Genomic DNA, 14692 nt, shown 5'->3' on the forward strand with positions numbered 1-14692 from the left:
ATCTTTGAGTTGTTGCACTCAAAGGGTGTTCAGGGATGATCTGTGCTCGAGAGTTGAAGAGCAGCAGGTTCAATGCCACATTCATCACCAGCTGACACAGACACATTCAGGCACTGAATGTGTTTCCCTTGAGAGCCAACACCAAGAGAGTTGTTTAAGTAACTTTGTTTAAGTTTAAGTAACTTTGTAGGTTTCTAGCCTAAAAGCAGCTTTTAATTAAAAACCTCAATTCATTGGTCTATAAAGTCCAACAAATTTATGAGTGATGTTGCCCAAGCAGAGGAAGCCTCCAGGACTAGAAGCAGCTGTGCTGCCTAACCACTGCTGTCCCTGGAGGTTTGGTTCCTCCTTCTGGCCCTAGTGACAAGAAGGGAGGGCAGGCACAGAGATTTTGGGGAGGTACATCAGGAGGAAGGGCTTAGTTCACCTTTCTGCACCTCTCTGGTCCCAGCAGGGCTTTCAAGGCCAGGAAGCAGCTGATGGAAAGGCAGATGTTATGTTCCTTCCCTCTGGATTTTTTAGGGAGACCATCACCTGGTTCTTGCTACCAGACAATGCCAAAACCACCTGCATCTCACCTAGAGACTGTGGGAGTAAAAGATCCCAGTGCTGCAGACACATCTACACAGCCCCTGGGTTAATTCTCTCCCCGTGCCTCCTGCGTGCCAATTCCAGCTCGTTGGAATTGGGTCACCTCCCAGTTTAGTCTCCTCTGCAAAATGCAGCTGAGCTACTTTGTTTGCCTCCTCAGTTGGATGCTAAAAACTAAAATAATCTCATAAAAATAGAACTTTGGGGCGTTGAAATAGATGCATGGAGAGAAAAATGGGAAATCGAGCCTGCTGGAGCTTGCTTTGGCCTCATTTTTCACAGGGGCTGCCTCATTCTGGTTGTACTTCACAGTGAAGCAGGGTCAGGCCACTGATGTGGCCTGGCTAAAGCCCAGCCCAGAAGAGCAGCAGGTGAAGCACTGCAGCAAACTGCTGCAGGGAACAGTGCCTGCAGCCTTCGCCTCCCTTCCCTTCCAGAAGGACATTTCCCAGACTGGAGAGAGAAAAGCTCCGGTGGCTGCTCGCCACTGTACCCTGGGGAGAAGAGGTGAATACAATTAAAACACGACTTTGCATGCTGAAATCTCCTGAGCCAGGAGCAGAAGATCAAATTTCATTCATGAGTTTTTATGCCAAGGTGTTTGAAAGATGAGCTGAGCTTGTTTCTAAAACGCTTTCTTCAAGCAGTTTTCAGGAATCCAGCAGGACAATCAGCTCAACACCCTTCATTAAGAGAAGCTGCAAATGGAGGTGAGAGCAGGTATTATATGAATAAAACCAGAACCAAACTGGTTATCCCAACAGGCTCAGGGGACATGTTCAGCCAGCAGAGTTGGTTCAGCTGCTCCCAGCTATTTCTGGTCTATGGAGAAAGATAAAGGGTAAAATTCTGCCTCACCTATTACAAATTTCTTGTTTAAGGTTATATTTCCTATGTTTCAGTTCATCCCCGGCTAAGCCAACAATACCATTTAAGGTTGAAAAGTTATAATTTACATAACAAAATTACGCCTTAGTCAAAAGTTTTACTGCCAGAATAATTGCCTCATTTGAATTCAGCATTCAGTTCATTGCACATGTTTTAATGGATCCAGATTTAAAGAAAACCTTCATCTAATAACTTCAGACAGCTATAAAGAGCATTGCAAACTCCACAAGACCAGCTGCCACCTGCCTCAGAGTTTTCCAGCAGCAGGGAAGAGAACTTTCATTTTAAAAGCCATCTTAGCAATGAGCCTTACCTGAAAGTGTCACTGGGAAAAAACGGGCCCCCACCTCACACATCCTTTGTTGTGGACATTGAGAATGAACTTTTAGGTAATCACAGCTCCTTCCCTGCATGTCAGCAGCACATTTCATCTCTAACTTCTAGAATAAGAACAAGGCTTCCCAGCAGAAATTGCTTTGAAGATGAACCAGAGCCCAGTCCCCACCCACAGACTCCCCTGTTTCTCAGTGCTGGCAAGCAGAGAGTTGTGGCAGCTGCAGGTAAGCTTTTAAATATTTAAAACCACCAAAAATAGTTGTTAAAAGGTGAAATCACATATTCCCTATGACACTTCATTCCAGAATAATTCTGTTTGCTTTCCTCCACCCTTTAAGTTATCAAGCTCTCTAATTTTATCTTTAGAGACAACAACTCTTCAGAAGTCCACGGGAGCAAACATAAAAGGTTTTCAATCCCAAATGTGCGGTTTTAAATTGCTGATAAGAGAATTCTGCCAGGAATGATCAGCACTGAAACAACGAGCAGTGCTGCCTTTATATTGTTATTCCATCCTTAAGCTGATGAAATAAAGGGGCCAGTTTTTCTATTTCTAATCAGCCATGTCTGAAAAACAGGATACTTGCACTGCTGGAATGACACTGCTGTTTTTATAAGTCCTAACTACAGCTTGTTTCCACAGCAGTTTTATCAAGTTGGTTACTACACATTGCTGATACAGAAATATATTCCTTTATATGTGCTCAGACACACAGCCCTTTTTTCCTCACCCAAGGGAAGATCCATAACCCACTGGTGGACTCCCTATCCCTGAAAGTGTCCAAATCCAGGCTGGATGGGGTTTGGAACAACCTGGTCTAGTGGGAGGTGTCCTTGCCCATGGCAGTGGGTTGGAATGAGATGACCTTCGAGGTCTTTTCCAACCCAAATCATTCCATGATTCTACTTGCCAAGCTGGATAGAATCTTGCAGCATCCTTTTGTATTTATGTATGTTCTAAATCACAGCAGCCTAAAACAGTAATATATTTGCTTTAGTGGAAACTCCAGAGTTGGAGGAAAAAATCTTATAAAACACTCAGTTTTCTCAGCTCCTTTGTAAGGTCCACAGAGAGCCTTAATTCCCCTTCCAGCTCCCAACTCAGGGACTCTGATGATGCCCAGTGAAGCCAAAAGATTTCCTCTCACCAGCAAGAACAACAACAAAAAAGCCTAATCTTCACAAACAACATTTTCACACTGCAAGTTTTCTGAGGAAAGCACCGGAAGGTTTTATTAGGGTGAAAATTTCCATCAAAACCCCCAAGTTTCCTATGGATTTCTCCTTGTAAACACCAACTCCAATCAACAATCAGCTCCTCATGTTGCTGACTGCACAACCAGTGCCAACTACAACTCTGAAAAACCCCTCAGGACATACTAACACAAGGCAGAAGCCAAAAAAGAAAAAAAAATAGAGAAGGGAAAAAACATCAATAACAATAAAAACCCCACACCTCTGGTAAAGCATTCCTCTTCCCTGGCATCCCAGTTCTCTGTCCATAGAGTTTTCCTCCTCAATAAAGGACACTGACAATTAGCAAGGACTGAGCACAGAGTGGGAGTTAACCACGGTCAACCACTTGTTATTTCTGGAAGGGCTTGGTGGGTCCTTTGGGCTCGATCTCCAGTACCATTTCCATCCCCTTTGCACTGCCAGGGCAAAGCAAAGCAGACAGAGAGCTGCTTCAAAGGCATTCCATGGATTCTGCCGGGGCGGGAAAGTCCCGGGATGGAAGGAGCTCTGCTACTCGTGGAGTTTGTTCTGGAGCATGGCAAGGGTCCAAGCTCAGAGAAAGGAGGCCTGGGAAGCTCCAGAGCAGGGGTGGGTTCTGGCAGCTGTGGAAGCATCTGATTTCCTGAAAACCCACTCCCCTTAGAGCAGCAACTGCTCCTGACCCACTTCCCAACACCTCCAAAATGCCTCTTGCAGCACAAGGAGAGCCAGCAAGGATTAGAGCGGGATTTGAAGGCAAACAGAAGGCATGTGGCTGCTGAAGGAGAGCTCTCTGCTCCAGTGGCCAGCCTGGGGCAAGTGGAAGAATGCCAAAACCGTGGGGCAGAGCTGGCCCAGCAGAGCATAGGAGACAAATGCACTGTAAGAATCAAACTCCTAAGGCTGGGTCCCTCCCCAGCTTGCTCACCTGTGTCAGGTGCTCAGATAACCTGACTCTGGGGGAGACAACACCCAAATACAGCTGCACACAGCACAGCCAGAAAACCCATCGCACAAAGCCCATCATCTGCAGCACACAGAGACTGGGGTGACAGCATGCAGCCCCAAACCCAACACAGAGCACTCCACTTTGAGGGCTCCCACCCATCAATGTTTTGAACACGTTTTACATTAAACACACCCTTCAGTAAAGCACAGTTGCCCTGGCTACTTCCTAAATTTTGTACAGAAAGAAGTGCCACTGCTTTGGCAGGCTTTTGTATAAAAGCACTTACCGTGAAGGGAGAGATGTAGCAGGAATTCTGTGCTGAGTCTCAGGAAGCTCAAAGCCCTGCTTCCCAACCATACCAGACACGACACAGAGATGACAAAGCAGAAGGGAACAAAAGAAACTGAAAGATTTGGAATTCAAGGTTATCAGCTGCTCCAGAAACATGTAGCTCAGAGATGATGGGATGGCACATGTGGTTGTGGTTGAGAGGAAATCATAGAGGGACAAGACAAAAACTGGTGGGTTTCTGCTCAGCTGAAAGCTGCCCAGAGCAGCACAGGTAAATGACAAGTGTCCTTCCAGAAATGTTTTACCTTTATTAATTTGTTTCCTGATTTATAAAGTTCAAGAGGACCAAGACCTTTCTTTATATCACAGTGCAACAAATTTCTTGTGTTAATGAACCAACACAGAGTGAAGCTATTTATAGCCTTCATTTTTGTGCATACTTAATGAGAACACATGAAAGGTTGCAGAAATTAACCTTGGACCACACACTCAGTAACAGACTCAGCATTCAAAAGAATAAACAAGCAAAAGTAGAGCTGAGGGCAAGTTATCAGGTTGCCCTTTTGAAACTCAAGACTGAAAGAAATTGGTTCATGAAGTCAGCTGTGCTGGGGAGGATTTCACTGCACACAGCATTCTCCAGGAGTCAGAAGGTGTTTTCATTATTAAGAACACATCCCAAACAAGATCCAAACTCCAACTGGATGTGATCCTTCTTTGTGAAGGATACCAGAAGCAGACACAAGTTTCAGGTCACATCACTTGGAAACTTCTATCTTAGAGATCAAAAAGTCCAGGAATAAACATGAGAACTGGCGCAGCGTTAAGTCACTGCAGAGATATTTAACAAAGAAATAGTGAAAGGTTTTTTTCAGTTTGCGAGAGAAAAGAGAAACAGGGCTGCAAGCAAGGGCAGGGCAGAGATCAAGACTACAACACGAAACACCAAATTTGACTTTGCACCACTTTTAAAAAGGGAAGGTAAGGGTGATGGTGAGGGCAAAAGCCCAGGCGTTAATCTGAACAAGAGCATCGGCAGGGGGAGGATTAGAGAGCTTCATAAAAATTGTGAGGATTGGCTCATCCCAATTTTAGAATCCAAACCAGACAGACTCATGCACTGCAGGCCAAGAAACAGGATTTATAAACCTCTTGAAAGGCAACAATAGGAGATAATAAACATGTGGCACATTGGAGGGGGCACTGCAGGGGAGAAAGAGGAGAAGAATGATTGCAGCCTCTCCAGGGCTCGTATTCTGACTCCAATACAAAGGTGCTTTGCAAGCAAAGAGGATTAATGTGACACAGAGAAAAAGAGGGAAGCGGGAATAGTTCAATATGCCAGACTAAACTCAAGGTTCTCAAAAAAAAGCCATCTTTTTAGACCAATCTACTATATCTTCCTCACATGGACTTCAGAGAGCACAAAGAGATTTACTGGTTAAGACAGATTGGCAGAGGAATGGGAAAACAGACAAAGGAGTTGGCTTAGCAGCAGACAGCCCCAGGTGATGCTGAATAAGAAAATACCAGCCTGGAAACCAAAGACATGCCTCAAGAATCAGCCCTGGGAACATCTGATTTTGTTAGGAATGACCTCAGCACTAATTCTGCACCCACAGAAATAGAGGCAGTTCCATAACAGCAGAGGCACAAAGCTCCAAGTAACACAAACTGAGGAGGGTTTTGAAATGCAGGCAGTGATGCACCAGCAAGAGGAACACCAAGAAATTTTGGAAGTAACTGAGGTGAACTGGCCACCATAGAGACATCCATGAAATAGGGAAGTGCAGGTGATGCTGTGACAGCAGTGAGAAGCTAGAGCAGCTCCAGAGCATAGCACAGGACTGAGAACAGCAGCAATCGCTACTCAAGAAGCTACTAGAGAACACTTGGGTCACTTAGCAAAACCACAGGTGATGGTCACAACCCCCTTTTACAGAATGCAGAAGAAGACGTAAACCACAGAAAATAAGCAGCGGTCCTTAGGCAGGAGGAAAATAGAGGAACAGAAACTCATTTGAGTCTATAAACTGCCATGAATGTTCAGCTGGGAAAGAAAAGATGATTCCTAATTGCACAGCAAGATTTGTCATCTTCAGTAATGGCTTAATCTACAGGAGGAGAGAAGAAAAGATGCAAGAAAAGATGTAAATGTTTTGAGGCTGGACTAAGTTCACAAAAGGGATCCTGCTTGGGAAAGCAGGGAGCTGGGTGACCCAGGAAGTCTTTTCCAGCACTAAATTACCATGAGACTAACATAGCAAGTATATGCTGTCTACACAACCACAAAGAACAAAGGTTAAAAGTTTCCTTGAAACCCACACAGCCTTTGGAAACCAAAAAGCTGGCACTCTTCCTCCAGACTAAGTTTAAGAGCCTTGGTTTCAAAAAAAAGAATTAAAAAAAAAAATACACATATATTTTGAAGTAGTTTGAACTCCATCAAACTGGCATGTCCTTGCATTTGCATGAGGACAAGTTGTTCTGCACGGTGTTCCTATAAGGAGACAGTGAGAGGCATTCACTTAATTGTCACATAAGCACAAGTGTTTGAAATCAATCGTGCATTTCTCCTTAATAAGAGACACAGGAGAGTGAGCAATGCAAAATCTGAGCTTAAACTAATCTAATTACTTAGTCCATAGTAAGACAAACCGCAACAATGACTGCCAGCATTTCCACTTGCTTTAAGCTGCCTGCATGTTTTAAAGCCTACTCTGATGATCCTTTTGCCAATTAAGTTTTACTTCAAAGTCATGTTTCCCAAACTAATTTACAGCTGTTGCTAGAAAACCCAAGGATTTCTGCAAGTGCACTACCAGCTGCAGCAAATCTGTAGTTGTCATTATCAAATAAAAACGTCAAAGAACATTTCTGCCCTTAAGCCATTACAACGTTTCGCTTAAACACTACCCCAGAGTCAGAATTTAGAGCAAACGTTTGAGTGACAGCACAAGACAATAGGAGGGGACAAGGAGAAGGCTAAAATCGGTGCTGAATCCTCAGCTGCAGGCAGAGCAGCCAGTCTGTTCGTACCGTTTGACTTGATGGAAGGTGGAGGATGTGGAATTCAGCGGTTCCCTGTGGAGGCCAGCTCTGCAGGAACTCTTCATGGTAACAACCTCTCCGGCTAAGGCACGTCGTCACAGCCAGTCCATCCTGGGCTACACCCCAGGCTCCCCCATCAGCTCTGCCTGCCCCACACTCAGCTTCACCGCGTCTCTGCCACCTAAAAACTGAACAACAGAGAATTCATCAGAAGATCACAAGCACAGACGATCAGGACATGGACTTTCCCGTGAGAGAGAATAGATACAGATATAAATATAAATATATACAAACACAAACATGCTACGCATGCATAGATATAAAAGATACATATTCAGATATAAAAGAACACCATCATGCCAGTGTTGCAGCTGGAGTTCCTGAACACCACCAAACACAAATGAACACGCCCCACCACGGCCTGTCTGCACACACAGAGTTTTTTCACCTTATATCCAACTGCAGTGCTACCTTGGCACCTCCCACGGAACACGCTGTCTTCCCAGCTCCATGTAAACAGGACGCACAAGATCTCTCTGCTTGTTAGCACCACATCAGGCTTTGGAGGGAAGTAGCTGCTAGCAGTGAGATTTGAGGCTGCCAGGAGTTACGTTAGTGTTCTAATCAAAATAACGTGGTGGATTTTATAAAAGGACAGAAAACATGTCACCACGCAGCCTCTTAAGTCTTGTGAAAACCGCCCTGTCTTTGCATCACATGCAGATAAAGATTACACCAAAACAAAGCTGGTTCTGCAGTATCTCTTGTTCTCCCTTGGCTGCTGCCTTCTCCACCTTGTCCTTGGAGCAGATACTCTTACCGGCACTTTAACGCACTTTGATGGAGAAAGAACAACAACCTTCAAGCTGGAACATTAAAGGGAAGAGTGACACAGCAAAAGAGCCCTGGAAAACCTCAAATAGCCCAGCCTGAGCTGCCAGCAGATTGTTTTAGAGACCGTTTGCTTCCTCTCCAGAGGACCGTGCACAATGATGCCGTAATAAAGGAATGCCATTTGAGGATGCTAACTATGGAGCTGTGTCCCCAGGGAGCTGTGATTTAGTGCAGCAGGTTGTTCTCTCCTTTTCAGCAGCTCTGCCCAGTGTTCCTACTGCTGCTCTACCCCTGCTTTTGCAGAGACTGAGCCTCTCACATCACCCCCTTCCCAACACCTCCCACACAGAAGAACCCCCACTACACCCAGATCAGCACTGCTTGACCAGTGTGGTTCACAACCAATGCTCCCACTAAACACTCCTGGCTGGAAAACCTGCTCTTGGTAGCCACACTTGCCAGGAAAATGATGAAGGATGAACCTTCCAGGCAGGAAAAGCAGAAGCTTGTTTAGATCCACCTGACTTGATGTCTGCTACAGCAATTTCACGGTTCGTTTAATGATGGCGAATAAGAGGTTAAGCGTTTGCCTACATTTGAGTAGCAGCAGCCTAAAATAATATATAAAATATTATATAAACACATTCCAGTCTTCATGAAGAAATCTCTGCTGAGCTCTACACAAGGCTAAGAAACGTGTGGGGTGGAGAAGACGAAGGCAGGGCAGTGGCAGAGCAGGAGGAGAAGGAGAGCATATACTCTGCTGCAGGGATTCAGGATGACCAGGAATTAGGCTGCCATGATCAGCAACAGCAGAAATTGAAGCTTTGTAGTTAAACACCATTTTCATCAGACTACCCAGAGTCTCTAACAAGGACCTACCTCTCTATGAGTGAAACCTAGGCACAAAACCAGCTGTTTCTGATGTTCTCATGCTGTAAAGATATATATCCACAAACAGTAATTCACAGAGAAGAAAAAGCATGTGCCCAAGTGCTTTAGGAAAATCAAACACAAAATCGTTACTTTCCCACGAACCATCACTAAGAGTCACTGAAATTCTGACTTTTCTCCAGTCTTTTGTCTGGCTCTGCTTCTGGTTTTACTAACACTAGCATTTCAAACTCAGCAGGAACTGTATCACAGAAACATGATTATATCCACACCCAAATAAACACAACCACACCATTTCAAGAATGCCACTCACTTTTCCAATAGCTTAACCCCTCTCCATGGATCCCTGCTTAAAAATACCACACGTTTTGTCCAAGTCCCACTCCTCTGGACAGCAAATGAGAAGTAAAAGATAAAAAAGCCAGACGGAATTGAAACCCAAAGATATCTTGTTTGCAGTAAAGGTCTCAAGAAGCAAAACCATCAAGAGAAGTGGTTCAGGTCAGGAGCAGCCAGAACCCTGATCCAAGCACAGGCACTGTGTGATGAGATTTCGTGAATTTAGGAAGGGACCAGCAACTACTAGAGGGAAGCAAAAGCTGACAAAATAGACACAGCCAAGTTCAGATGGGCACTGCAGCACAGACCCAACCACAGCTCCATACAAAGCATGCTTTTTCCCCCCTCTGTAGCTGCTGGGCTATAGAAAAAGGCTGAAATAGACTATTAATGCCAGCAAGCTCCTGACAAATTCCTACTGTGTGAGGAGTAAAAAGCTGTGCTTGTGAATTAAAAAAAAAAGGAAGAGAAAAAAAACCCCAGCATTTAAGCTAGCAGATATACTTACTGCCTTTTAACTACCACTGTTTCTGTACCAAGGCTGATCCTTAGCAGGAGCTGCAGCCGATTTGTTAAGTTTTGCACATAGTCGGGTACAGCCCAAAAAACTGAAATACAGATGCACAGAGAAACAAAACAGAAGAGGAAGTTAAAACCCTAATCGTGTTCTTCCCCCTCTCTGAAACCACCCCCAAACATATGCCTTTCTGCACAAGATGTGGGAAGGACTTGGGTTTTGGCAGCAGAAAGTATCACATCCTCTCAGCCGCGGATGGCAGCTCAGGGAACGGTCCCACAAAATTCCCTGTCTTATCACCAGGTTTGAAGACTGCTGCAGCTTAGGAAAACAAATGTATCAACTCAACCAGGCTGCAGTCAAGGTCTCCCCATCTGCACAGCAATTCACTACAGCGTTTGATATTTTGATAAGTGCAAGTGTGTTTTAGCTGTAGCAACAGTAACTGATCAACAAACCAGTTCAAAGGGTGGGCACATCCTCTCAGAAAATTCACTTTCTTGAAAGGAGGCCATGGCCTCTGGACTGGAACTGAGCAACAACTGCCTTGTTGGTAAAAACATGTTTAAAAACACAATTGACCACCCCACCTCCATGCAGGGGAAGCTTTGGGATGCTCCATAGGGATGTCACTCTGGATCAGCTGGGCAAAGAGCATCAGCATATTCAGGATCAGCAGCATTTCAGACCAGAGTGTTAATACCAAAAGCAGTCATTAGGCTGGAAAGTCAGTGCTGAGGCTTTATAGCAAGATAAGGGTACTTGTTTTCTTGCAAGAAGCAGGTTCCATGTTTATTCTCCCACCACGGAGCTCAAGCTCAGGTTGTTATATGATCCTTGTCTCCAAAAGAGTAATTCACCAGACATGCAATTCTGTCATCCCCCAGCCAAGTCACCCCTTCCTCCCTCCCCAAACACCCCTCAGGACACATATAACAGCACCAGATCCTTCTAAGCAAGAGACTTTGGCACAAAGTGTTTCCTCATCCCAACACTCCCACTGGGAACGATCCACAGCAGCTCCCAGGCTAGGTCTGACAGAGAGGTGATTAACACACCAGGTCCACAGCCTCTTAGACACCTATAGCAACACAACCATTTCTTTTTAACTGTTCTTCAGGTAATATTTACATATTTAAAACACCTAAAGAACTGCCTTTTAACCCTTAAGGAGCCATCACAGGCATCATTTGCCTTGTGAAACTTTGTGTGCTCAAGCTTCCCCTGTTTATGCCAAATCAGATCTGGTATTATCTGATCTAAAGGCAATGAAACTGCCACAGGGTTCCAGATGGAATTAATGTGAGGAAGCTTCCTGTGTCTACTCCCACACCAAAACCTGATGATGGCACTTCTGCTTGGCAAAGCAGCAGGACCTGGTTACCATTGCTCTTTGCTCATTTCTCCACCAAATTCACTCCAGCCCTTCCTTCTCTAAGCTCCTCCAATCTCCTATCCTTGGATCCCATCGGACAGAGCAGCAATTTAAATGAAAACTAAAGATGTCCATGTAAGCAGAATCAGCAGAGGCTGATGATGAGGGGTCTGGAGCACCTCTCTTATGAGGAAAGACTCCAGGAGCTGGGCCTGTTTAGTCTTTCACACCTCCCCCTTTATCAGCACTGCCTCCCTGTCTGATTTCAGGGAGCTGGACCTAGGACAGAATTAACCCAAAGTAGTCAGAACTAAATCCACTTACCCCTGACCTGGCAGGAACTCACAAGGCCCAGCAAGACAAGGTTCTCAGACACTCAGACTAGACTCAGCCATCTCCAATCCACACCTGAAATCATGTTGGAAAATGCCTGCTACAAAGTGGATTTTAGGTCCTTTCAATGGAAAGGAACACTTCTGAATGCACAGTGGGCAAAATCCAGAGTGTTTCAGAAGCAGGGAAATGAGTATGTAGGGCTCCAAGGCAACATCTGACTCCTCACTGCTGTCAAACAGCACTACTTGCTGTACTGATAAGCATGTGAAATGTTTATTCCAATGAAGCACTACAGGGAGAACCTGTTTTCCTTCCATGATCACGTCAATAAAGAATGAAAAGCTCCACGTTTGTGGCTCACATGCTTTCTCTCTAGGTGGGGTAAGCATTAGTAGGACTAAGTTGTCACCTCAAAAAAAGAAAACCTCAGAAGGGAAAAAGAAAATAAAGACAAGCTCTGCTGCACCCTCTTAGCCCTGCATGAGTATTGGGAAAAATAATATTACAAGTGTTTCCCTTGTTTAACTATTCCTGAAAGGTTTCCGCTGCCTTACTCAATTTGGGTAAGGACATCACTCGCTGCTCAGCTGGGAAGAAGTTAAGAACTGGCTCATTAGATTTGTTCTGCTTGATCCAAGAGGAAAACAAAACCAGTAAATCCCTCACTGGGCAGTGCTGCTGCAGCTCTGGTGACAAACACACGGGGCTCACACATCACTTTGCTTTCTAGAAAGCTGCCTTGGCACCTCTTGTCAGTGTCGCGTGCCCCGAATGACAAACTGGGGGTAGCAAAGGCCCCGTGAGCGGAGCTGTGGCTGCTGCACCCTCAGCTCATGGGGCAAGGGCAAAAATCCTCCCTGAACACACCACACTCGAGGCCATGTGACCCACGAGCCACATCTGAATTATTTAGCCTATAAAACTACATCTGTTTTGCCATGCAGATTGTGAATTAATGAAAGCTCAGCTGAAAGGCTACTTTCTTGGGGCGAGAGGAAGGAGAAAGCTTCCAGAAGCCTTCCTATTATAGAAGCAATAGAGCTGGTTCCAAATATAGTAGAGCAACACTCCCAGAGCTCTGGAGACGTCGTGCCCTGATTTTGTGAGGCTGAGGTCTCACTGGATTGCTCCTGCTCATGCAAAGATGGGTAGAAAGGACTGCAAGATGCAAAACTGACGTGAAAAGGGAGTTTCAGGACAAACACCAGAGGCAGAAACCCAGACTGCTTCTGTGAAAGATCAACATGAACACCAGGAGAGAGCCAACCTGCCCCACTTTAGAGAAAGCCAGTCAAAACCAGCAGGAAGAATCCATCTTTTTCAAGAACACAACATAAGCTTGCAAAAAAGATCCTGATTATTATTTTTATTATTATTACAACCCCAATGTGGCAGATTAGGATTGCTAACAATCACTTCATCACCCTGTTTTGCCTGTGATAGCAGGGATCCTGGCTGGAGAGGTGGACTTGACTCACTTTGGCACGCAGAGGGTGGGTTTGTTTTTGCTGTGACAGCTCATAAAGTGACCATGACATGCCCTGCCTGACAGAAATGCCTCACCAGTTCACCAGGAACAGTTTGTTAGTGATCCAGCAGCGCGGGATAACGACCCCTTTTAATTCCTAAAGTTTCCTTCTCCTGTTTCATAGCAGATCTTGTAACATAACAGAAATAAACTCAGTTGCAAAACTCTGATTACAAGTGTATCTTTGTGTATCTCTGCATCTGTGTACTCCAGCATAGGACTGGCCTTTTGATTGGTAAATGGTAACAAAGGAAAATGTCACCAGGACACCAAAAATCTCATACAGGACACTACATAGGGAAGAAGGCCCCCTACACCATGGCACAAAACACACAGGAATAATTGCTCCTGCACACCTCTCCATGACCCCATGAAATGGCTTCTAAAATAGCAAAACAAACTTACAGCTGACTTCTAAACATCCAGCAAAAAAATAAATACAGTTTCTTCTTTGCAACTCTGCTAACAAGAAAAACCCCACAGCAGGTGACTCAAGGTTAAGCACTAATTTCATCAGATTTAAAACTCAATTCACTGAACAAAATATGGCTTTAACAGGTTTCTATGGCTCTAACTGGTTTGGACCTGCTCTTGGGTTGCCCATTCTCCTTTCTAAGACCACCCCATATTCCCTGATCACAGGTCCAGACCTCCACAGTTTAGCAGAATAAGGGACAATTCATTTTTATTTACTTCTGTGGGATCTTACCCTTTAACCAAAAGGTTATTTTGTGCTTTTCTCTGTTCTATACCACTGTGGATACCTTTTCAGCAGAGACAGAGGCACAAAAGAACCCCAAAAAACACTCTCCAGAAACCCCAAGCAAACCAAAATCACACAGACACACAAAAGAATCAGAACAGTTTCCACCTGGGTTCATTCTGCCAGTCCCCTGCAGAGCTGAGAGGCTACAATATCCATTAAGCATCTCTAAAGTGTCCAGATTTTTCCTCAGGGTCTCCAAATCCAAACTCAGCTAACCTTACTCTGCAGCACAAACACTAGATTAAATATAACAGTACCAAAAAAGAGTTTTAGAAGTAACTGTGCCAATTACTTGCAAATATTTGGATAGGCTGGATAAGGCCTTAAGCAACCTGGTCTAGGGGGAGAAGTTCCTGCACGTGGCAGGAGGTTGGGATAAGATGATCTTTAAGGTTTCTTCCAACCCCTTAATATTCTATGATTCCATGATTTCTGTCATCCAAAATGCCCAAGTTTTTTCTATCATATTCCTGAATCCATTCTATTCTCACATAAAAGCATTTTCTGCTATTTTTAGCATCAATGTCTCATGAATTGTTACAAAATCTAAAGTATTTTCTAACTTTTGTTTAAAGTAGGCCACTGCTGGTGCCCCAATGTCACACTTTCACAGAGAACTGTCTTCCACCTTGCAAGGACAATGCAAAAATGCTGAGCTCAGAAATCTCAAATTTATAGGTCAGCGGTTTACAAAAAAAGTCTGCTCTACACTTAGGGAAAGAGCTATCCAAGTATACCCAACTCCAGGACAGACTTCATGCAGAAAGCATAAAAATTTTCAC

The 14692-nt window shown here is 44.5% G+C and overlaps 1 protein-coding gene across 10 annotated transcripts in view; it reads right to left on the bottom strand.

The window, feature by feature from the left end:
* The window catches only part of FBXO34 (F-box protein 34), a 39148-nt gene that overhangs the window by 3803 nt on the left and 20653 nt on the right, over window positions 1–14692 (bottom strand). For 4 of the 10 annotated variants that reach the window (XM_014257464.2, XM_014257468.2, XM_014257470.2 and 1 more), the window contains exon 3: window positions 7310–7509. In XM_014257464.2, coding sequence (XP_014112939.2) covers window positions 7310–7386 — 77 coding nt within the window. In that variant the 5' untranslated portion in view covers window positions 7387–7509. Of the gene's footprint in view, window positions 1–7309; window positions 7510–7673; window positions 7745–7769; window positions 9031–9896; window positions 9997–14692 lie in introns of those variants that run through there. The other 6 variants (XM_014257465.2, XM_088058168.1, XM_088058169.1 and 3 more) reach the window with 4 other exon arrangements.

Source organism: Pseudopodoces humilis, chromosome 7 (assembly GCF_049639895.1).
Source record: "Pseudopodoces humilis isolate 2021_Gansu_Grassland_sample_001 chromosome 7, ASM4963989v1, whole genome shotgun sequence".
Taxonomy (NCBI): domain Eukaryota; kingdom Metazoa; phylum Chordata; class Aves; order Passeriformes; family Paridae; genus Pseudopodoces; species Pseudopodoces humilis.